This window comes from Mastigoproctus giganteus, chromosome 7 (genome assembly GCF_048544385.1).
Source record: "Mastigoproctus giganteus isolate SK-2022 chromosome 7, ASM4854438v1, whole genome shotgun sequence".
Taxonomy (NCBI): domain Eukaryota; kingdom Metazoa; phylum Arthropoda; class Arachnida; order Uropygi; family Thelyphonidae; genus Mastigoproctus; species Mastigoproctus giganteus.
In genome coordinates, this window is record NC_143581.1 from 93,360,576 (window position 1) to 93,386,346 (window position 25,771).

At 38.8% G+C, this 25,771-nt stretch overlaps 1 protein-coding gene across 1 annotated transcript in view; it reads left to right on the top strand.

Annotated features, from left to right (window-relative positions):
- The window catches only part of LOC150083080 (transmembrane channel-like protein 7), a 338,378-nt gene that overhangs the window by 113,148 nt on the left and 199,459 nt on the right, over nt 1–25,771 (top strand). The window contains exons 8-9 of the mRNA XM_090378384.1: nt 933–1,080; nt 23,214–23,375. Coding sequence (XP_090234510.1) covers nt 933–1,080; nt 23,214–23,375 — 310 coding nt within the window. The remainder of the gene's footprint in view (nt 1–932; nt 1,081–23,213; nt 23,376–25,771) is intronic.

The following is a 25,771-nucleotide window of genomic DNA, read 5'->3' on the forward strand; positions in this document are numbered from 1 at the left end:
TATAATTAATCACTTTTTTTGCTGGTACAGCAGAAGTCTAGTGCTTTCTTGCACTATGTGGTTAATTTTAATATAAAATGTCTTTATTCATAATCATAATAGCTGTGTAATGTTCTTTTCCCACAGTCTTCGTGATCAACTATAGGATATTCAGTTCCATTAAACACAAACTTCTTGAAAAGAAATATGTGCACATGTGCAGTTTGAAATTTCACACACTTAACCGTTCTTTGAAATTTGAAAATGGATGAGGATAAGTGAAGTACATTTCAGCTTTATATTTAATACTTTTTTTTTTTTTTTGTAATTTTTAGCAAAATAATTTTTTTTTTGAAAATAAAAGGTGTAAAAAACTGCATGTTTTAAAAATTTAATATTTTTTTTAAACTTAAAAAAGTTACATACAGTAAGTATTGCAATCCATTAAAAAAAGTTGCAATATTGGCACTGTTCAAGAAGAATTCAAAAAGTCCCAAAATGTTTCCAAAAAAAATTGAAAAAAATGGGTGCCTATTGGTTACTTTGCCACCATTTTTTCTATATGTGGGGGTATCATCACTGCCAGGTTTAAATACAAAAAATATACTGAACTTAACAGAAATAAAAATAGACCTAGTCCAAATTAAAGTGAAATTCCCTTAATTTCACAAATCCCTAAGTGCCAGCAGAATAATTCTGCTCCACTCCCACCTTCCATACTAAAATAAAACTGGCACCAGTGTATGCGTTTCTACACCAGAGGGAACTTGGGACACCATTCTTTAAGTATTGCCAACCCCTGTACTATGTGCAAGGTAGCCAGTAGACTTCTGATTGCTACAAATATCTTGTATTTACAGTAGAATAAATTTTCATATCCATCAGCTACCCTGAGACTGCTTTAAAACAAAAAAAAAAAACTTATTGTAATAACCAAATTTAAAATTTTTCAGCACAGGTGAGAGTGTTTATGAAACTTTAATTAATACTGAAGGAAATCTTAATAAATACTGCAATCTGATCTTCAGTGGTTGGGACTTCTGCATTGAGGAAGAAAATACAGCAAAATTAAAACACAATAGTATCGTTCAAGAACTAAAGGTAAAGTGAAGTAAATATTTTTCTTTACTTTGTATAATTTTGATGTAAAATCATTTATTAATTTAATTAAGCATTATTTAATTTATTTAGACTTAATATTAACAATATGGTTGATATTACGAGGAGCAGTACGAAATAATGAAAGTAATGCCTCCTATTTTTTTCCTCAGAAAATTTAATTCCTACAGCTATGCCTTTTACATCAATTAATCCTCAATCATTAATAAACACTTATTTTTCCACAATTCACCATAAATTTCTATGCACTTCTGCCATCTCTGAGTCAGACGCTGTATTCCAATTCTGTAAAAGTCCTTATTCTTGCTCTGGAGGACTTTGTGAACACTGTGCTTGAGCTGGTGGTCATCTGTAAAATGGGTTCCATGGTGTGCATCCTCCAGCAGGCTGAAGAGGTGATAGTCGGAAGGTGCAAGATCCAGGCTATGAGAGGGGTAAGGAAGAACAGTTCACCCGAATTTTATAATGTCCTCCATCGTTCGCAGACTGGTATGTGGGGTCATGCATTGTCATAGAAAAGAACCTCATTAAGGTTTTTGTCTGTTGAACTCTATGGATGCAGGCTTTCAACTTTTCCATTTCCACATATCGATCTAAGTTGATTGTGGTGCCACACTCCAAAAAGTCCACAACCAAGACCCCCATCTTTGTCCCAAAACACTGTCGGCATAGCTTTACCGACAGAAGGCTGTCTTTTGAACTTCTTCTAATCCAGTGAATTTTGATGGTGCCACTCCATCAACTGTCTCTTTGTTTCAGGGTCATAATGGTGGACACGGTTTTCATCACCTGTGACTGTGTGTAAAAGTAAAACCTCTCCTTCACTCTTGTAGCACTGGAGAAGTTTCATACAGATGACTTTCTGGGCTTCTTTGTGCTGCTCATGTGTTAGCATTTTCGGAACCCACCAGACACAAACCTTGTTGTAGCCTAGTTCCTTTATGATGGTTATCACGGCGGGTTTCTCTATACCTACTGCATTGCACAATTCACGTGTTGTGATGCAGTAGTTCTCTTTGATCATCATGTCAATCCAGCTCTTGTTGTCTATCATCACTGCCGTTACTTGTCGGCTGCTTTGGGGGTTGTTAACAGTATCACTTTCCCCACTCTTAAGGTGTCTTACCCAAATTCTAACTACTCACATCTACAGTACTGTTGCCATAAACATTTTCGAGATGCATGTGGATTTCAATAGGCGTCACTTCTTCCTTGGTAAGAAATTCAATTACCACTCTTTGCTTGATATGTATATCTGACTTCCACCATTTTGAACTATCTGTTTGCTGCACTCACTAGATCGATCACAGTGCCACTCAGTATGGTGAAACTAGAGACCTCTAGTGACTGCTCAGTGACACACGAAATAATCTATGGTGCCACATTTGAAAGCAAAACATTAGGAGGCATTACTTTTGTACCAGTCCTTGTACTTTTGTTGGTGGTTAATTTTGTTGCTGTATCAAGTTATATAGTTTTACACAAATGTTGATATGTTTCAAGCTTTTCATACTTTAGCAGTTTTATAAAATTTTATAAAAAATATTCAGTGATAGTATTAAGTTTTCCTTGTTTTTTTCTAGATATCCTAAAGCCTAATTAGCCAAAGCTGTTTGTTTTATCAGTTGTAAATTAATAGTAATATTACATGAAAAAAAAAAAAAAAAAACTGACTTTATAGAGCAATAAAAATTTGAAAAAAAAAAAGGTTGCTAACATCAGTATTGATAATGTTTTGAAGAAAGCATCAATACTGCCTGAAATGATGTTAGAGATTTACTAAATTTGTCTTAAAATGATATTAAAAATTTTAACATCTCACTTGAATGTGCATGTCTTGACATGCACATTCAAATGACATGTCTTGTCAGTTGCTTGTGGATGTAGTGAGCAAAGTGTGCTATTATACAGATTCAATGGCAAGTCACCGTGCAACAGTTGACATTACAATACAATATCGGGATTGCAAGAACAATATCCCAAATGATGATGCACTGCACACTCAGACATATTGGGTTCCACAGCAGATGAATCAAGAGACACTCTCTCCTTGCTGCTGATTGTCGACAGCAATGCTGTGGTGGCAACAGCACGCTGATTAGACAGTGGAGGGATAGAAATGACTGTGCTGGTCAGATGAGTCCAAATACCTGGTGCAACTTTCCGACAGACACCTTTGTGTATGCCGCAGCAAACATGGGTCATTGTGCATGGTGCCCACTATCCAGGCAGGTGGCAAGTGGTTGCTTCCTATGGAGTATGTTTTTCTGGCAAGAACTAGGACCTCTGGGGCATATGGACCAATGCTTCACTGGTGAAGTCTACTGCAGCGCTTAGGAGACCATATGCACCCTGCCATGTTGCATTTTTTCTTGGACAGAAACAGGATTATCCAAGACAATAATTGTGCCATGTCACCAGACCGACACTGAAGATATCATCCATCTTTGTTGGCCACCAAATTCGCCTGACCTCAATCCAATTTGAACACTTATGGGTTGATTCATCTATTTCTGTGCCTTGGAAAGCTTTGCAGATCCCTACAGACATCTTCAGACATCTAGTGTAGTGAATGCATAGGCAGTGGCTGTTATCTTTGTGAACGTTGGCCCAGCATGGTAGATGGTCATAATTCAGTGATCACTCAGTGTTTGTATTCATAGTGCGGTGCAATATTACACAGAATTTAGATATGCACTCATTGATAAATAAGTCATTCTTCCAAAGCAAAGTAAATATACAGGAATACCTCGCATAGCACGGTTAATTCATTCAAAAAAAAATACTGTGCTATGTGAAACCACGCTGGTCGAGGTATTATTAGTATGTATTTTAATGTAATGCGTTCCGACAATTTGATTATATGGGTTGAGTTGCAAAATTATAAGGTGTTTGTTTACTATAAATTGATGCACACGAAGTTCTTGCAAAAAAAGAAACTAAAATGATAAAAATTAAAAATACTAGTAAATACAGTAGAAATGATTTTTATTGCAGTATGTACATACCAAAAGAATATAAGTAAAGTATGTTCTGTACTTTTATTTTGAAAAATAACTGATCAGCTTAGTTTGCACAGTTTTTTCTTCTTTTTATCTGCATTATAACATTGAATGTCATTTTGCAACACCTGCCTTACTTTCATACCTCATTCGATGTTTGGATCTAGAAGAACACTCAGCGCCATTACATTTCTTCTTTCCACTCATATTTGCGTATAAAGGTGTAATGTTTTTAAAAAGTAATCTTTAATAAAAATACACAGAAAAAAAATATTTGTACAGCTTATGCACAATCAATGACCTCACCTCTCGGAATCTAGAATGTTTACTAATGTATGAAAGCTAGCAGAGTCTGTATATAATGGGAGTTTCGACAACAGTCAGAATGGTCTTGAATCCATAACACATTGGCCTACGTGCTGGCATTATAATACATACATACATATCAAATGTATTGGTGCATAATGCAGTCAATTTTTTTTTCAATTTGTAAACTGCGCTATGTGAGGTATTCCTGTACTCTTTCCACTAAATGCAAAAGAGAACAGAACAGAGATTTCTTTTTGAAGAGTGACAGTCCATGACAGTGGAATGTCATTCACTTTTCTACCAAAAAGAAGAAATAAATAAAATAACTTTAAAATGGAAAGTCAGACAAAAGGGAACTGTTTGTTCACTACACACACACTACAGTTGAAAAAATTGGGATATATTGCTTATTTTCTTTCATATTCATGAAAGATAAGTAATGGTGTTCCCCGGGAACTCCATGGCAGTATAGTAGTTTTGCCACTTGTACATTCATTCAAAGTGCCATTAAGCACCACCGCCCAAATCTAGGCTTATATGTGTCATAGTGCTTAATGTCACTTAGACTTGGCCATTAAAACTCTAAACTTTCAATTTAACAATTCAACACAACTAAAATAACTCAAAATATAAACTACGAGAGCTCTTATGCCACTTGGCCCAAGCCAAGTGAGATAGACGTTAGATTCATTGTTAACCTCGCTTATCCCAGCCTCCGTAGCCAAGTGATCAGGAGCAGGAGTGCAGTAGCACATGCTCTTTGAGTAGACTGGGGTTCAAGCCCCCGACTGCTGAATACGGTTGATCTTCCAACCCGCACTAGACCAGCGTGGCAGATTATGGTCCGTTTCCCTCAGCATGAATTGTTGAGGAGGCTTCCATCCTGCAGTGGGTTGATAATGGCTGCACTTTACTTTTTTTTTTTTATCCCAGTGGACCTGGTTTCCATCCCTGCCACTGGGAGGTGGGCTCTACTATCCAGCTTTGATATACTCTCTTTTTTTAAACACAGCATGTATAAACTCGTTAAAATAACAAAATCTGTACTTCTTCACAAACATGGTCCATAACATACTCCGCTCAAAACCACCCAATAATAATTCTAGTTGATTCCTAAGATCAACATACTAGCTGCAATAAAACAGAATATGTTCTGATGTTTCCTGCTCTCCACAAGTGCAGTTCTGATCTCTCACCAGACCCAACTCATATACAGTCTCTTTGCGAGCCCATGCCCAGTAAGAAGGAAGGCCACATATACTCCGAACTGTTGTCAGATTTTCTTTCTTCTATAATATTCACTTTAGGTAGAAACATATAAGGAACTCTTCCTTTTTTGGATGTTTCCCACCTCATCTGCCATACTTGCATCAGTTCTGACAATATTCTCTTTTTCTCTACTTTAACATCCAAGGTGCCTCCGTAGCCAGGTGGGAAGGAGCAGCAGTGCGTAGCACACACTTCTTGATTAGACCGGGGTTCGAGCCCGTCACCACCAAATATGGGATGCGGAAAGGTCAGGGAATGACCACCGCATATTCCCGGAGCAATATGGCCTTAGTTGCTAATGCTCCTAAAAACCAAAATAACAACATTAACATCCTGTCTGGTATACAGCCTCCCCTCCTCTGGGCATGAACTCACAGCCAAGACAACCTTCCTTACATTATGCCTTGTATAATATATCAATGCAGATAAAATTATCTGCAGATCACCAGGTAATCTATCTGAAATCACCTGGAGAGCATCTGTCCTGCACACTCTAGTGATAGATAGGAGGGCAAATCTTTGGGACTGCAATATATGCTTTTTTATCAATGAATTAGTCATCCTGTGTAGCCAAGCTGCTGAGGCATAGGTACAAATAAACAATCATATAGCAAGTTTAATGCACAACCTTTGATACCCCAGTCAATTCTAATGACTCTTTTTAACTTTGCAGATAATATTCTAATTTTCTGTTTTAAATATTTAGCATAAGGGACAAAATTCGTTCGCTCTCCTATCACCACCTCATGGTACTTAACAGATGTTACATATCTTACAGACACTCTTTGAGTCCTCACAAGACGGTGTCTACTCATACTGAGTTGACCTTTCAATAGTAACTGCACAATCTTCTTTTCTGAGATTTTCAGACCATATATCTTAGACCATTCCATCAGATCCCACATAATTCTCGCAGACTGTTCTTCTAGATGTGACCGAGCATTACCGTATATCAAGAAGAGAAGGTCATCAGCATATGCCGTATCATCAATCCCAATATAGTTCTGCATTAAAAACTCATCAATGATCATGCACCAGGCCTGAGGACCGATCACAGAGCCCTGAGGACATCCTCTTACAACCTCTCTTTCTATCTCTGTATATACAGTTCTTACAATTACTTTCCTTTTCTCAAAATAAAGACAGAAAACATTTTTGTTGAGCATTCTGTAACTCTTGTACAGAATGCCACTTGTACAGACATAATACACACAGCAGAATATCACTTTAGATGCTAATTCACTATATAATAATATGTATAACAACAACAACAAACTGCAATGGTCAATAAAGAATCGCCCTGACCTAGCTGCAGAGGTGCTAGCCTGTTGATTCTTGGCACAGCACAGCTTTTAGTCCTTCTCTACATAGTCATCATGCAGAAGATTTACACATTTTTCCTGTCTGTGGATACTGGTTTTGTAGACATGGTGAGGTTGCTCTTTAAACCATGACTCTGTTGCAGAAATGAATTTCTTGTTGTCAGGGGAGTGGGTCCCCCAAAGAAATGATTTGAGGGAAGGAAACAAGAAGTTTGATGGTGCAAGATCAGGTGAGTAGGCTGGATGGGGCAGTATTTCATGTCCACAAGTGGCCACTTGTGTTGTTGCAATTTCAGAAGTGTGAACTGGGACATTGTCTTGAAGCATTCTCACACCTTTGGACAGCATGCCATGCCTACATGTTTTGATTTTCTCCCATAATTTTTTGAGTAAGTTGGCATAATAGGCATCTGTAATTGTTCTACCTTTCGGCAGGTAATCAGTTATTATTACGCCTTTTTCATCCCAAAACACTGTCAGCAAGACCTTTTTCTGCTGACACTTGGACCCTTACCTTCTTGGAGTGTGGGAACCATGATGTCACCATTCCATGGACTGCTTTTTACTTTCAGGGTCGAAATGATATATCCAACTTTCATTCCGAGTGATTAGATGAGAGAAAAAGTCTTCCTAATTTTTTTGGCACAGGGCTAACAACTCTTGTGATTTCTGTTGTCAATCAGCCTTCTGGAAACCAGTCAATAATCGGGGAATCCATCTTGCACTCAATTTCCGTAAATGGAGTTGGTTGTGAAGGACTGTTTCAACAGAGCCCACACTAATCTTCACCCCCTGGGACAATTCACACACAGATATCTGGCGATCTTCCATGATTAACAACTCCACTTTTCTGATTGTGCTGTCATCAATGGCTGAATGGGGACGACCTGGAATGGGCTCAGATTTTACTGATGTCTAACCACGCCAAAACTGTCTATGCCAGTGCTTCACAATGCCATAGGATGGGGCTTCATCCTTATATACAACAGTCATCTCCTCTTGGATTTCTTTAGATTTCCCCTTCAAGATACCGGGATTACAGCTCTGGCTTCAACTTTATCCATGATGCTACTTCGTCACACGTTCAGCTCTGTAAGAGAAAAACAAATTAAGACACAGGGCTGAAATTTTACACCTTTAGTTCAGAGATATGTATGATGCTACACACAAAATATCATGACTCTGCGATATGTGGAAGTAGGTGAGGGCGATTCTTTATTGAACCACCCTCATACTTAGCCGTATCCACACCCCTCTAATATATGGTATCCTATGCATGTATAATTCTAATAATAAGAGTAAAAAGAACACAAATGTTCTTTGGTTATATATATAAAAAAAAAAAAAAGAAGAAGAAGAAGAAATTTTTTTAATCCATAGCAAAACTGTTGGGAGGTAACAATGTAATGGCTCATTTACTCAGTACATACAGAATTAAACAGCATCATTCAACAAATAGGTGCAATAATACGCTGCTTGACAAAATTAATAGAACAAAATGTTTTTCATGAATATTTTATCGCGAACAGTGTTGCTGAAGACAAATATTTGATATAATAGAGACATCCTGGCATGCAAATTCTGAGTATCTACTAGGAATCAATCTACCACCTTACAGAGCCACATTATGCAAATTATTGATGCCTATAAAAACACTGCTTGTGACCACATCACTTCATTTCCATTTTTTTGGTTTGCTCAGTGGGATAGCCAAAAAAGTCACCCGAGGGCTATGTCAAATAGAAAAGACTGCTATCTGGCTACAACAGCAAAATAGAACCTTACGATATCCTGTCATCAGCTGTGTCTTGAGGTTGCTGCGGTCATAGGTGCAAACATTTCCAACTGGACTGTCTTAAGAAGGCTCAATTCGAGTAGACTCTACACAACAAAGCCAGTGGTTTGTATCCTATTAACCTCAAACCACCATAGAGTTCGCCAAAACTGGTGCCATGAACATGTGACTTGGAGCCACGACAAATGGGGTACAGTTCTGTTTTCTGATGAGTCAGTTTTTAGTCTACAAACAGATTCTTGAAGTTGTTTCATCTGGAGACAACGAGGAATGCAGTACCATCTCTCCAACATCAAAGAAGAAAGGGACACTTACAATAGAGGCGGTGTTCTCGTGTGGACCGGAATAATGATTAATGGCCACACCTATCTTCATGTTTTTGATAGGGATACCATAACTGTGCAGAGGTACTAAGAACAGATCCTCAAACCCTATGTGCAACCTTTTAGGGGTGCAGTTGGCCCAGATTTTCTTTTCATGCATGACAACACTACTGCATATAGAGCTCAAGTGGTGGAGGGATATCTTGAACCTGAAGACGTCCAGCCACTGCCATGGCCAACACAATTGCCAGACTTAAATCTGATCGAACATGTGTGGGATGCCCTTGGGTGTTGCATTACATGCTGACAGCCAACTCCTCAGTCACCTGGTGAGCTAAGGTCTGCACTGGTGAAGGTTGTTGTTATTGGGTTTAATTACACAAGGGCTACTTAGGCCAAATTGTGTCTATTCATAGTTTAATTGTAAGACCACTGGTGGAGGAATGGGATTTGTTGCTACAGAATCTTAGACACGCCGCCCTTATATTGAACAAGGTTCACCACTCTCAGGCCTGTTTATCCATTGGAGGGGTTAGTACCATACTGATGCCATGTGATCATATTTTCAAACATCTTGTATCATCTGCAATGTGACCTTTTTGGTAATTCTCATACAGCCCCTATACATGTCCAAAGTTTCTCGCTGTCTCCTCATTTCATCATTATTCTATGGCACACCACCATACTAAATTTTGTCTTCCTTTATCACAAGCTGCACGAGTTACAACACGTTTTCTGTGTGTTCTCTTAATTTTAGTTGAGCAGAGTGATATTGGGGATTAACAAGACTAAAATTCTGAGAAAAGATTTTTGAGACTAAATTCTGAGAAAAGATTTGTGAGACTAAATTCTAAGAAGAGTCATTTGGTAGTCAAACGTTGGTGAAACTGATGGTTAACTATCAAAGCTCTTCTATTGATGTGGAGGAGGACATGTGCAGTGTCTCCTGAACATTGGATCAACTCTGCCATTGTGCACTGTGCTAATAGAAAACTCTGTAAAATGACCTGAAATTAATGTATTGCTATATTTGTGGAATGTGTTGTGTTGTGTTTTGTTTGGTTGTTAAAACCAGGTAGCACTGATCTCTGGGTAAATAAACTGTTTCCAATTACCTGCCTATGCCATGAGGAGGAAGGCCACAAAGGGAGAAAAAAAAGAAAGAAAAAAGAGGAGGAGAAGGCTACGGAAAGAGGTCTCCTCTGCAGTCTTGCCCCAAGGGGAGTAAAAAAAATTATAAAAATAAACAAACAGCAAACAGCTTGGAGGAAGCAAAAGCCTGTTCTTCAAATAAATATGATTATGATTTGTCTTTTTTTTTTTTTTTTTCAAAAGCCAGAAACTTAGGCCAGTAGTGAGAGAGCGAGAGAGAGAGAGCAAGTTGTAATAATGGTACTGCAGGGGAGTGTACGATGCCAAAGGTCCTATGCCACAGTAAAAAGCGAGATTGAAGCTCAGGAACATGTCAGTGTAAATGAGGAGTGGTTTATGGCGTTAATCGCACTGTGATGAAGGAGCTGTCTTCTAATGAAGGCTTTGCTTGCAACCTCTTAGGGAAGGTAAAAAGTGTACTTGGTTTCAACAAACGTATCCTCAAGTCCTCAGACCCCCACTTTTTATGATTAAGAAGTTATTTGGTTATTTCGTTTTTTTTTTTTTTTAGGAGCATTAGCAACTAAGGCCATATTGCTCCGAGGATATGTAGTGGTCATTCCCTGACCTTTCCGCATCCTCCGTATTTGGTTTTCATGGGCTCGAACCCCGGTCTAATCAAGAAGCATGTGCTATGCACTGCTGCTCCTGCCCACCTGACTACGGAGGTGCCTGATTAAGAAGTGGGAGCTGAGGTCATTGTAAATGTGACACAAATAGGTGATGTGAGTCCAGTCATTGTAACCACCACCACCACCACCACCACCACGGTAATAAAGATTTGAATCTGAGATTCCTAGACTGTGAAGCCTGGTTTAGAGGTAGCTCTGCCCTGTCGGAAGCTTTGAGAAGTAATCACTGCTGTTAAACTAGCACCTAATTTCCTATTTTACATGCGTGAGAAACCTTCAGAGAGAAAAAAAAAAGGATCTGGTTACTGCTTCCTTCGTGGGGTCTAGTGATCTGCAACTACTGTCAGTATCTCTTTTTATCAGTGTATTTCTATGGGGATGTTATTCCTGCTATGTTATCATAATTCTCAGGGCTGGAAACAAGTAGAGATAATTGCTAGAAGCATTGTCTTTGAATGGAGAGTTTTTTGCTAACAACAACCAGTCATGTCATGACAAAACCAGGCCCCCACAGTAGCATTAGCATTAGTAGAGCATTTGATGCAAGAAAGCAAGCTTATGCAGCATCAGCCAAAAAAAAAAAAACCCACTTCCACTTCACCCCTCTGTTCGTTCAAAATACCTGTCCAGCTGAGCCTTAAACTTATTTAGGCTATCAACCTCCACTACAAGGGATGGAAGTCTGTTCCAACAACCAACCACCCGCTGGCTAAAGGCAAATTTCCGCACGTCTAACCTACATCTGTCTTTCCTCAATTTGAATTTATGCCCTCTCAGGTGATTTTTCTGAGCTAGAGGAAGAATCCCATCAGCATTGAGCATGCTCAAACCATTCAAGGCTTTATACACCTCTATCAGATCAGCTCACTGGTGCCTAGTCTCCAGACACTGTAATTTGCAAAACTTAAGCCTTTCTTCGTAAGAGTACCCCTTTGTTCCATTCACTAATCTTGTTGCCCTTCTCTGTACTCGTTCCAGCAGTTCTACATCCTTCTTGAAATGAGGCCTCCAGACCTCTATACAGTACTCTAGGTGTGGCCTGACCATTGCCTTATACAAGGGAATAATCACTTCCTTATCCCTGCTGGAAAAATTCATGTATATCATTAGCATTAGCGTTAGTAGAGGTATATGATGCAAGAAAGCAAGCTTATTCAGCATCAGCCAAAAAAATAAAAAAAAAAAAAAAAACCAACCACTACTCCCATTTCACCCCTCCGTTCGTTCGAAATACCTGTCCAACTGAGCCTTAAATTTCTTTAGGCTATCAACTTCAACAACAAGCGATGGGAGTCTATTCCACAAACCAACTGCCCGCTGGCTAAAGGCAAATTTCCGCACATCTATCCGACATCCGTCCTTCCTCAATTTGAATTTATGCCCTCTCAGGTGATTATTCCGAGCAAGAGGAAGAATCCCATCGGCATTGAGCATGCTCAAGCCATTCAAAGCCTTATACACCTCTATCAGATCACCTCGCCGATGCCTAGTCTCCAGGCTCTGTAATTTGCAAAACTTAAGCCTTTCTTCGTAAGAGCAACCCTTTGTTCCATTCACTAATCTTGTTGCCTTTCTCTGTACTCGTTCGAGCAGCTCTACATCCTTCTTGAAATGAGGCCTCCAGACCTGTATACAGTACTCAAGGTGTGGGTGGCCTGACCAATGCCTTATACAAGGGAATAATCACATCCTTATCCCTGCTAGAAAAATTCCTGTATATCATTGACAAGACACCATGAGCTACTCTTGCAGCTCGTCTGCACTGCTCAGAGAACTTCATATCTGCCTGCACAATTACCTCCAGGGTGCTTTTCATTCTCTACCACTGTCAGCGTAGTACCACAGAGTTGATACGTTGATCTGGGGTTACTGTTTCCCATATGTAGTACTTTACATTTGTCAATGTTAAACTTCATTTGCCACCTCTCAGCCCATCTGCTCAACCTTTCCAGATCCTGTTGCAGCAGCATAGTATCAGTAGTGTCCTTAACAACCCTGCCAACCTTCTATTTCCTGGCCCATTCTATTTCCCTGGCCCATTCTATTTCCCTGTACAGTATCTTATTATACTCATCAGAGTCATTAGGCCTATAGCACACTCCTACTCTCAATTTTGATTTACCTATGCTTATGTCACACCAAACTGACTCGACACTGCCCTGTCCATCAATGTCGACTGGCTTCACTTCCTTGGATTTTATGTGTTTTTTAACTAATAGCATAACCCCTCCTCCCCATATCATTGACAATACTCCATGAGCTACTCTTGCAGCCTGTCTGCACTGCTCAGAAAACTTCATATCTGCCTGCACAACCAAACCCCAAGTCCCTTTCATTCTCTACCACTGTCAGTGTAGTACCACAGAGTTGATACGTTGCTCTGGGGTTGCTGTTTCCCATGTGTAGTACTTTACATTTGTCAATATTAAACTTCATTTGCCACCTCTCAGCCCATCTGCTCAACCTTTCCAATCCTGTTGCAGTAGCATAGTGTCAGTAGTGTCCTTGACAACCCTGCCAACCTTTGTATCGTCTGCAAACTTGGACATTAAGCTTGATATACCATCATCAATATCATTTATAAATACAGAAAACAATAATGGACCCAACACTGAGCCCTGAGGGACTCCACTAATAACATTAGTCCATGATGAGCAGTGTCCATTGATTACCACTCTCTATCTTCTCCCCCTCAACCACCCCTTTATCCATAGCAGCAATTTGCCTCCAATGTCACACTGCTCCAATTTGTGTAGCAGTTTTCCATGTGCAACAGTATCAAAAGCCTTTCTAAGGTCCAAGTATATAATATCAAAGCTATTCCCTGCATCCAGTTCTTTTGTGACTGCATCATAGTATCCAATCAAATTGGTCAGGCAAGACTTCCCCTTAACAAAACCATGCTGTGTCCGAGCTATAACTGAAGTCTTGTCTAAATGATCCTGCAGCGCTTCTTTAACCAGTGCCTCCATTAATTTTCCTGGAACAGAAGTTCAGCTCACAGGTCTATAATTACTTGTGTCAGCCTTTGATCCTCCTTCGTGAATTGGGGTCACATTTGCACATTTCCAGTCTATGGGTAGCTCCCCTGAGTCCAAGGAAGCTCTCATAATTGTGGCTAAGGGTTTGCTTACTTCCCTTGCTGCCTCCTTTAATATAACTGGATAGATCCCATCAACCCCGGGTGCCTTTCTTGTGTTTATCTTCAACAGTTTCTCCTCCACTTTACTCCCAGTTATTTCAAGATTCTGTAGCTTACTGCTAGAGTTGAATACACCTCTGGCATTCCCCTCGCTGAATAACTCCTCATGTGTGAATGTCGATGCAAAATATTCATTTAGTTTGTTAGCTACCTGAGCAGGGTCATCAACAGTTGACCCATCAATATCAAGTGGACCAATCTGATTCATCCCCTTCCTTCTAGAGTTTACATAATTAAAGAACTCTTTGCTGTTTTTCTTTGCATCCCTTGCCAAGGATTTCTCGTAATCTGCCTTCGCTTGCCTAACCTCCTTTGTAACTTGGTTGCATATCAACTTGTATCTATCATAGGCTTCTGTGTCATGTGTTAATTTGTAAGTATCCCATGCATTTTTCTTCTCTGCCATATGCCTCATTAGTTCATCTGACATCCATTTTGGCCTAAACCTTGAACAATATTTCTTAGTTGGTATGTAAAGCCTAATAGCTTCCAAGATAAGTTCTTTGAATGCTTCCCGTTTTGAATTTGCTGTTGGTAACATCATCAGTTGATCCCACTGTATAGAATTTAAATACTGTCTCAGTCCATCGTAGTCGCCTTTACGGAAGCAAAAACCCTTCCCTTTACCCCTAATGGTAGTTACCTCTTTGAGTAAATCCCACTTCAGCACACTGTGATCACTGCCACCTAGTGGTTCATTTATTTGCAGATTCTTAATGCATGAAGAATCACCGCTGATAATCAAATCAAGAGTATTACTCCCTCTAGTTGCCTCCCGAACATGCTGATGTAGAAAACAATCATCCAATAAATCCACAAAAGCCCTGCTAGTGTGTGAGTGACCAGCCCCCAAATTCCAGTCAATATCTGGGAAATTAAAACCTCCCATTATAAGACTCTCTGATTTACTGGCCCACTCTATTTCCCTGTACAGTTTCTTATTATACTCATCAGAGTCATTAGGCCTATAGCACACTCCTACTCTCAATTTTGATCTCCCAATGCTTATGTCACACCAAACTGACTCAACACTGCACTGTCCAGCGATGTCGACTGGCTTCACTTCCTTGGTTTTTATGTGTTTCTTAACTAATAGCATAACCCCTCCCCCCTTCCTATCCTGTCTATCCTTTCTGTAGACGTTGTACTCCCCAAATTGCAGTTCTGCATCCCTTATATCTGTGTGACACCACGTCTCTGATATCCCAACAATATCTGCCTTTGATGTTTTGAGCAATACCTCAAATTCATCAAATTTATTTACTAAACTCCTAGCATTGGTGTACACGCAAGTATACCTGCACCTGTTTCTATTCTTAGCTAACCTAACACAACCCATGTGTTTACTTGTACCGCAATGGCTCCCAGCAGTCTCTGAAATATCATTCATCTTGTTTTTCAGGCTTCTGCTCATTCTAATAGAAGCAGTGCAAGAATCTCTTTCACCTCTGCCAGTGGCTACTGTCAATCTATTGGTCTTTGTCTCCCCCCAAGCTAGCAGTTTTCCGACCCACCTAACACTGCCTCGATAGCATCAGCAAATATTCTTGCACCCTTTCTATTTAAGTGTATCCCATCCCTGTAGAAGCAATCTCCCCTGTTAACAAGTACAGTCCAGGCTGAAAAAAATTCTACCCCTTGAGCCTTGCACAATCTTTCCAGGGCCGAATTGATCGACAAGGCTCTCATCATATACTCCCTCCTATCGTGTCTGGGCAGAATTGCAGACACTATCAAATTCAACCCTAATTCTCGGCTTTTGTTCAACAGTGACCTGTACTTGTTAAGTAATTCTGCCGGTCTCCTACTCTTAATATTATTAGTGCCAACGTGTACAACTATATCACCTTTTGTGCTCTTAAAAGATGATATTCGCTCTACAACGTCATCAACCTTTGCCCCTGGTCCTGTTCCACCTATCCTTTTTACAAAGCATGTTCCCCGTTTCCCTGACAATAGAATCACCAACAACTACTAGTTCCTTCGGGACCAGTGCATTCTGCCTTGGGGTTGTCTCTGTGTCACGTGATGCCCAAGTGCAAGCTCTGGCGTTGATGTGGGCAGCTGAGAGCTTGATGGGCCCCTCAATTTAGTTTCTTCGAGGGCATCCACCCTGTCCTTCAAGCTCTCATATAGGCCCACAAGAATGCTGAGTTGTTGCCTGATATCAATACACTCCTTGCATCGCGCACACACAAAGACATCCCCCATGGCAGTATCATGTCCCGTACCCGATTGCTCTGCAAACATCAAGCAAACAGTGCATTTTATAAGGCTGTGAGTCAGAGGACAACTGCCCCCCTCAGTTCTGCTCTGAGCCACAGCACTTCCATTAGCTTGAGCCTTTTGCTTTGCTGCTCTGGTCTGAGTCATGATTCTATTAATTTATTAATTAATTATAATTAATTATGTTATGTTATTAATTATGTTAAATATAATTAATTATATTACGTTTGTAATCTAAGTCATTATATGTATTTATTTAAAAGTACAATTTAACTGCTAACGAAGTTCACCTAACGCTATCTAGTGCGGTATATAACTATTGTATCACGAAGACGGGAATGTTACGAACGGTGAATCTACGGACACTTAAGTATTAATTAACTTTCAAATCTCGGTGTCTCAATTCAGAATAAACTAACGATCCTTACTAGGTTTATAAGCTACTTACAGAAATAATTCGATGTAAAAAATATTCAATCAAGCGGCTAAATTTGGCTAAATAACTTCTCGTTCAGCGGAGTTGCAAACACGTGGATATCCTTACCGATACTTTTATGCAATTACAAGGCCGAGTAAAGAATAAATACACCAAATTAATCAGAAAATCACAAAATAATGTTATACTATTAAATTTAAATCAAAAGTTTTAGAAAAACAATAATTTCAAATCAATAATAAGAAAAATCCACTTAGCGGCTTTGAACACGACCGTCTCCTAGTAGCCTCGTCAGCAGACCAAAGAGTAGAGGAGACAGTGGAAATAAATACTGCTTTATATGGTAATTGTATAGATTTCTTATTGAGCTCATTCTTGCTTAGAGATCATAATCAGGAATCTTCTATCTTTTAATTTTAGTGGGTGCTCTAAATGGGGTGGGAAGAATAATGTGTTACGTACGATGAACCCAAGATTCTTTGCTTCAGTTCACAGATGGCAGCAATTCTGGCTGAGCCTGCCTTGGAGTAATGGTGTTTTGGATGGAGAAATTTTTGGTTTTTTCTGTATAGCCCATTCATGTGGATCGCTTAGAACTCATTTGACAGAAGTTTCAAGTACAGCTCATGAGTTTCCATGGAAAAGAACCATTAGATTATCTGCTTATCCAAATTGACAAGTGTTATCATTCTGATATTGAAGCCAGGTGTTTAAAACCAAGTTTTAATACAAGGGCCAAAAGATAGACACCCTGAGGATACCTGTGAGTCACTTGTTTATGACTGTCTGAATTTTTGTCTTTACCACTATGAGAACACTGTCCCCCCAGTGGGAGTCAAATGCTCCCTCAAAGTCAACCAGAATGGCAAGTACATATTTATGTGTGGTCGAGTTAATCTGCCACAGCAATATATCAAGAGCATCTTCACATAACAACCTAGGGCAATAAATATAGTGTCCGTAAATGATGTTTTCGATTTTGACCTTTTTTTTATTCAGAATTACTTCAAGCTACACTCATGAAACACATACCAGCTGAAAGATCAATTCAATAAGTTTTTTTTTTTTTAAATTGGCACTCGACTGCTAATTTTTCATTCTACCCACTATGCAGCACTACATTTTCCAGAATGGCAAAATGGTGACCGGGCCAGAGAAAGCGTTCTGTGTGTTGTTAGCATTTCATGGAACAAAATCTGGATTTTTTTTGGGGGGGGGGGTTATGTAAAGGACAATGTGTACATCCCTCCTCTACCAACAACACTGCAGGAGCTGAAGGCACAGATCACAGAGGCCTTTGGTAGAATTGATTGTGAAATGAAGCACAGTGTGTGGCAGGAGATTGAATATCGCTCGAGTTACTCATGGTGCCCACATTAAACTTTACCAATGACCTCATGTACGTTCATAAAACTTATTGAATTGACCCTTCAGCTGGTATGTGTTTCATGAGTGTAGCTTGAAGTAATTCTGAATAAAAAAATATCAAAATCGGAAACATCATTTATGGACACCCTGTATTGCTTGAGGGGATAGAAGGTTATTTTGATCAGAAAGAGCATCCAGCCTGTGATTAGTCTTTCCAAAGACTTGCCAATTTATGGAGGGCAATTGACTCTGTGTTGTACTTAATATAATCTTCAGGAAAGCAGTTGGCGCCTCCGTAGCCAGGTGGGAAGGAGCAGCAGTGCATAGCACATGCTTCTTGATTAGACCGGGTTCAAGCCCGTCACCACCAAATACGGAGGATGCGGAAAGGTCAGGGAATGACCATCGCATATTCCAGGAGCAATATGGCCTTAGTTGCTAATGCTCCTAAAAACCAAATAACAACAACAACAGGAAAGCAGTTTCCAACAAGCCAGAAAGACACTGCTTGATAGACATTTATTGAAACATAATACAAGGAAATCGGGTGTAAAATTAGAAAAATTTCTGAATTGAAATGTTTTCAGTTAGGTCTATTCCCAGGCATTTGTTGGGTTTCATTTTCTCAACAGCCATTGGCAGCCCTACATAAAAGAATGGTGGGGAGTAGGTCTTATTTAATCTTCTGATTCCTGATGGTTGTGCAGATCAGTAATTGGGTCATCTGTTGGAAAAAGGTTGTCCAGGAAAGCATTCACTGTCTTCCCATTGACATATCTCCAAGTTTATATTTCTAACAGTGTGATATAAACCTATAGAATTCTGTTGTGAAGTACTCTTGTGGATTATGCTCCAATAATCAATATTTCCCATATTAGATACTAGTTGCCATCAAGATTTGGTTTTATGATTGTTGATGGCTTTTACATATCTCTTTTTAGCATTTTTGTTTGTTTTAGATATTCTACCTCTTTAATAGAATATGATGTCTTCTGAAAAGGTTTTCTCACTTTGTGAACATTTAGGAGAATTTTTTTAATTTGATTTTTCATTTGCAGATATATCTTGCTTCTGATATAGCTCACTATGCTCCTGTTGAGTGAAGTGAACTATGTCAAGAGCTGGTTATTCTAACTTACCTAACAAACCTTATAGCATAGGATTTGCTGGTGGACCAGTCAGCCCTGATGTCTCTGTCTCTGTCTTGATTGGAAATTTTTCAGATTTGCAGAGGATTAAGTTATGTCAATATTTGATTCAGCATAGGAATTACTGATGCTCCCATCAGCAAATCCTATGCTATAAGGTTTCTTAGGTAAGTTAGAATATTCTTCTGGGTAACGAATTTGGATGAATTCCTCCAGATTTTTTATTTATTTTTTTTTTTAAGAGCCTTGTTTATCCGGGAGTGCCTCCGTAGCCAGGTGGGCAGGAGCAGCAGTGCGTAGCACACGCTTCTTGATCAGACCGGGGTTCGAGCCCGTGACCACCAAATATGGAGGATGCGGAAAGGTCAGGAAATGACCACTGCATACCCCAGAGCAATATGGCCTTAGTTGCTAATGCTCCTAAAAACCAAATAACAAATTGATCTGGGAGGGGGGGGGTCACTAGGCCAAAATGTAGATTTAGAGTTTGCATCCGATGCTACGGTAATATTATTATTAACTATGGCTTCAAAAACTATGTCCAGGTATTGCAGAGAATTATTGGTATGGTGTTACAGAGAAATTAAAAGGGAGATAGATTGAGCACAAATATGCACATATTAGCATCAGCATTAGTTGAGGCATATGATGCAAGAAAGCAAGCTTATACAGCATCAGCCAAAAAAAAAAAAAAAACCCCTTCCCATTTCACCCATCCAGTCACTCTAAATGTTTGTATAGTACAGCCTTAAATTTATTTAAGCTATCAACTTCCACAACAACAGATGGAAGTCTGTTCCAGCAATCAACTACCCGCTGGCTAAAGGCAAACTTCTGCACATCTATTCTACAACTGTCTTTCCTCAGTTTGAATCTATGTCCCCTCAAGTTCTTAATCTGAGTAAGTGGAAACCATTCAAGGCTTTATACATATCAATCAATCACCTTGCATTGCAGGTGCCTTGTCTCCAAATGCTGCAACTTGCAGAACTTTAGCATTTCTTCGTAAGCGCACCCCTTTGTTCCTCTCACCAATCTTGTTGCCCTTCTCTAATTGTTCTAGCAACTCAACATCCTTCCTAAAATGAGGCCTCCAGACCTGTACGCAGTACTCAAGGCATGGCCTGACCATTGCCTTATACAAAGGGATAATCACCTCCTTGTCTCTGCTAGCAAAATTCCTATATATCATTGACAAACTCTATGACCTGCTCTGGCACCCGTCTGCACTGCTCAGAGAACTTCATATCTGACTGCACAATTACCCCCAGGTCTTTTTCATTCTCCACCTCTCCATGAGTGTAGTACCACACAGTTGGTATGTTTCTCTTAGGTTACTGCTGCCCATATGGAGTACTTTGCATTTGTCAATGTTAAACTTCAGTTGCCACTTCTCAGCACATCTGCCTAACTTTTCTATATCCTGTTGCAGTAGCATACTGTCTTTACTGTCATTAACAACCCTGCCAAACTTTGTATCATCTGCAAACTTGGACATTAAGTCCGATATACCGCTCTAATTTGTACAGCAGTCTACCATGTGCAACAGTATCAAAAGCTTTCCTGAAATCCAAGTATATTATATCAAAATTATTTTTTGCACCCAGTTCCTTTGTGACCATATCATAGTATCCAGTTGGTCAGATAAGACTTCCCCTTAACAAACCCATGAATGCTGTGTCTGAGCTCTATTACTGCTGTCTTGTCTAGGTGACACTGTATCACCTCTTTAACTAGTGACTCCATTATTTTCCCCAGAACAGAAGTTAAACTAGCAGGTCTATAATTATTTGTGTCAACCTTTGAACCCCCCTTTGTGAATTGGTGATACATTTTCACACCTCCAGTCAATGGGGACCTATCCTGAGTCCAAGGAAGCTCTCATAATTATGTATTAGAGTTTGCTTACTTCCTTTGCTGCCTCCATTAATTTAACTGGATAGATCCCATCCACCCCAGGTGCCTTTTTATGTTTAACTTCAATAATTTCTCCTCCACTTTGCTCTCAGTTATTACAAAATCACTTAGCTCCCGGTTAGAGTTTGATAAACGTCTGGCATTCCCCACCTTGAATAACTCCTCAGGTGTAAATGTAGATGTAAAATACTCATTCGATTCATCAGCTACTTCAGCCATTATGTTAAGTGGACCAATCTGATTCATACCTTTCCTTCTAGAGTTTAATAAGTAAATAACTCTTTGCTGTTTTTCTTTGCATCCTTTGCCAAAGATTTCTCGTAATCTGCCTTCACCTGTCTAATCTTCTTCTGTGTCACCTGATAATTTATATGCATAACTTGCATTTTTTTTCTCTGCCACGAGCCTCATTAATTCATCCGACATCCATTTAGGCCTGAACCTTGAACAGTATTTCTTAGTTGGTATGAAAAGCCTAGTAGTCTCCAATATTTGCTAATGCTATCGAGGCAGTGTTAGGTGAGTTGGAAAACTGCTAGCTTGGGGGGGGGGGGATTCACAGATAAAAGGTTAAAAGTAGCCACAGGCAGAGGTGAAGGTGATTCTTGCACAACTTCTACTAGAATAAGTAGCAACCTAGAGCAAGGGGTGGTGGGGGTTTCAGTGACTGATGGCAGCCATTGTGAAACAAGTGGGCATATGGGATGTGTCAGGGTAACTAGGAATAGGTGCATGTATACCAATCCTAGATGTATAGTAAATAAATTTGAAGAATTTGAAATGTTGGTCAAGACATCAAAGGCGGATATTGTTGGGATATCAGAGATGTGGTGTCACACTGATATTAGGAATGCAGAATTGGAATTGGGGGTGTACAATGTGTACAGAGAGACCAGACAGGATAGACCAGATAGGAAGGGAGAAGGTGTCATGCTGTTAGTTAAGAAAAACATAAAATCAAAAGAAGTGCATCCAGTTGATATAGATGAACAGTGCACTGTTGAGTCAGTTTGGTGTGACATAAGCATTACAAAAGCAAAAATAAGAGTAGGAGTGTGTTATAGGCCTAATGACTCGAATGCAGTGAACAATTGAATGAACAATGTACAGAGAAATAGAGTGGGCTAGTAAATCAGAATGTCTTATTATTGGTTGATTTTAACTTCCCAGATATTGACTGGAACTTGTGGGTTGGTCATTCACACACTAGTAAGACTTTTGTGGATTTATTGGATGATTCTTTTCTGCAGCAGTATGTTCGAGAGGCAACCAGAGAGGGTAATACTCTTGATCTGGTTATCAGCAGTGATCATTCGTGTATTAAGAATTTGCAGATAAAGGAACCACTAGGTGGCAATGATCACAGTGTACTGATGTGGGACTTGTCCACAATAAAGGCACTTTCTTCCGTTAACACGCTCGAAAAAGCCTGTTTAAACTAACACACTGCAAAACGGTAGATTTATCACTTTTGTAAGCATATCAGTTTATAAATTGATAAATTTATAAGCATATAAATTAAAAACAAGCGCATAACACATACTGAACAAGGATTAACGAGAAACATCCACGCTCGCGATTTTGTCACCCATCTCCCCCCACCCACTGAACGCTGTTTTGACGGGGAAAGATAATTTTAGCCATGCCCATGTTTTTTTATGGTTAAAAATATTCACGGCGCTTTAAAATTCACATTTTTTTAGGTTTCATTTTATATTAAATCAGCGATCGCGAATACGCGACACCGCGAATACAGCTACCGCAAATAGCGGGGGTTTACTGTATATAGAAATATGAAATGTGTGGTGTCATGTTTATTGTCGTTTATAAAATTATTATAGAGATAAGTAAACAAAATGAGGACTTTTGAATGCAACATTTTATAAAATAATTTTAAACGTATTTTGTGATTTTTTATGCATTACTTAAAGTGTGGGTGTGTTGTTGTTTTTTTATCCTTTTAAGTGTATATTTTATTTATTTTGAATTTCTTTTTTTGTAATCTCTTATACAGAGTAATCTAGCACAGACAAGATGGCAAAAAGAAGTTTCTGAATGGTCTCGTGCTAAAACATTTACCATTTACAGCACAAGAATTATAATTCATATCCTTGTTTTAATTCTTTTGATTGGTTCTGGTTGGCTAATATTCTATGTTGCAGTACTGTCTCTGGAGGTAAGATATTTTTATATTTCTCTAATATTAAGCCGCTGAATTTGACAAAGTTTCTTGCTGAACTTGATTAAATGATCAATTAACAGTTCCTCATATGAAAGAAATGGGTTATCACTAAACATCCCTCATCCTATGTTTCAGAAAAGTTGGATCAAGTAACTGTTTTTTTTTTTTTCCCCCCACAAAAATTGTAGAACCAAAAATGTTTCTGTAATGCTAACGTTGAAATCATTCATTACAATATGTTGTTCTGCAGTGAAAAAATATACATAAATTAAAACCAAGGGTAAACGAACCCTTCTGATCTAGATTTCATCAAAAAGTACTGAAAAGAGAAAAGCAATACTTTAAAAGTAACAATCACTCTAATGACTTTTTTTTTTCTTTACTAAATTTCTTTATAAAATTATTACACACTTTATTTTGGTTTATATATATTTAGGTTTAAGCTGCAATATAAATATAGTGGACCCACCCTGCACTCTACAGTTGGTTCACTGTATGATCAAATCACTTTAAGATGTACTCTCCATATTAAAATACTGTTCACTATATGATATGTAGTAAGCAACAGTCATTGCGATCACATTTGCAAATTGAATTTTAATTCTATTAAATGGTGATTCTAATAAGCAAAAATAGGAGGAATATTATCCACTGGCTATAAAAGTAAAGATACACATCACAAATTTACACTTTATTACCTTACCAATTAACAAAATTAAATGATAAAAATTGGAAGAATATTTTCCACAGGTTAGCAAAATAAAAATAAATTTATGCTTGCACACATAGCTTAATTAATACTGTAATATGTACATGCTAATTAATTGATATCTTTGTTCATTGACATTTTTTTGTTTTTTTTTTTTGGTTGTAAAATTTAAAGCAGTAAAAATAAGCAATAAATAACAAAAAACATGGTACGCACAAATTGCAACTAACATGATACATACAATTGTGATACAGACTAAGAAGTTTGTGAAGCTTAAAAAATAGGAATGAAGAGAAGATTCTGAAAATTTATTTATGTTTTTTATATAATTGAAGAATTCAGATGGAGAAACACATTTCAGCATAATAGCTTAAAAACCCACAGAATTCCAGCTATCGGTATTATTGCAAATGCAATAAGATCCAATTTACTACTAGTTTATAACAGATTGCACTAACAGGAAAATCCCAATAAACCGGAAACTGCAAATTGTTTTTATTGTTTTATGGTATAGCCAGTTTTTCAAATTGTTGATATTGTTTTATGGTCATGTGCTTTATAAAAACACATCAATAAAATAAGAATCAATTTTTAAGCATGAAAAATTGATTCTTATAACCAAACATATGATAATGATGAAAGTGTAGTACATTTTAATGATTTGAATTGGTTTTTTGAAATTTCATTCTATAAAGTGGCTGATTCTACTAAACAGTGATCATGTTAACTGGCGCCTACTTATTTCACTTTACGTTGGGCTAACGATTGCCTCCAACCGGACCACATGGTCCTTCCTATTAGCCAATAGCAGTGTTTGTAAACAGTTTGGTCTCATGTTTTGTTTTTGCATCCTTTAGTAGAAGTGATTTTTTTGTGTTGTGCTTCTTTGACATAAATTTACCGTATTCAATTGATGTACATACACTGAGTAGACAGAAATCATGGCATACCTACCTAATAACAGGTAGGCCCACCTTTCGCCTGGATAAGGACAGTCACACGGCGAGGTATTGAGTGTACTAGTTCACAAAAGTGTTCCCCAGATATTTCCATCCATGCTTGCTGCACCATTGTCCATAATTCTGTTGCATTCTTGGGTGGAGGATCCAAAGCTCGAACGGACCTTTCCACAGCATCTGAACAATGCTCCGCAGGGTTCATGTCCAGCGAAGTGATAGACTATTCCACGATGGTAAAATCTGCGAAATGCTCTTTGAACCATGTCTAGTAACCATGGCTTTGTGGGGAGGCACATTGTCATGTTGGAAGAGTCCATTGCCCTGTGGGCACAAATGACCATGAAGGGATGCAGATGGCCTGCAAGGATGGACATGTAACCTGGAATGTTTAGAGATGCATCTAGATCAGAAGTTGCCTACTTAATTTGTGATGTGATCTACTTTTTTCCTTCAAAATATGCTGCGATCTACCATCTCAAAAATTACATTGCACAATGTGCACAAATCGAGGGATGACTGTATATTTAAAATTTGTTGTGATCGACCGAAATTAAATATCTGTGATTGACTGGTAGATTGCGATCGACTCGTTGGCCACCCCTGGTCTACACATACCAGAGGTCCCAGCGTGTACCAGTTGAACACGACCCAGACCATTACCGACCAACCACCTACCTGAACAGTTCCTTGTTGACATGACAGGTGCATAGCTTCGTGCGGTT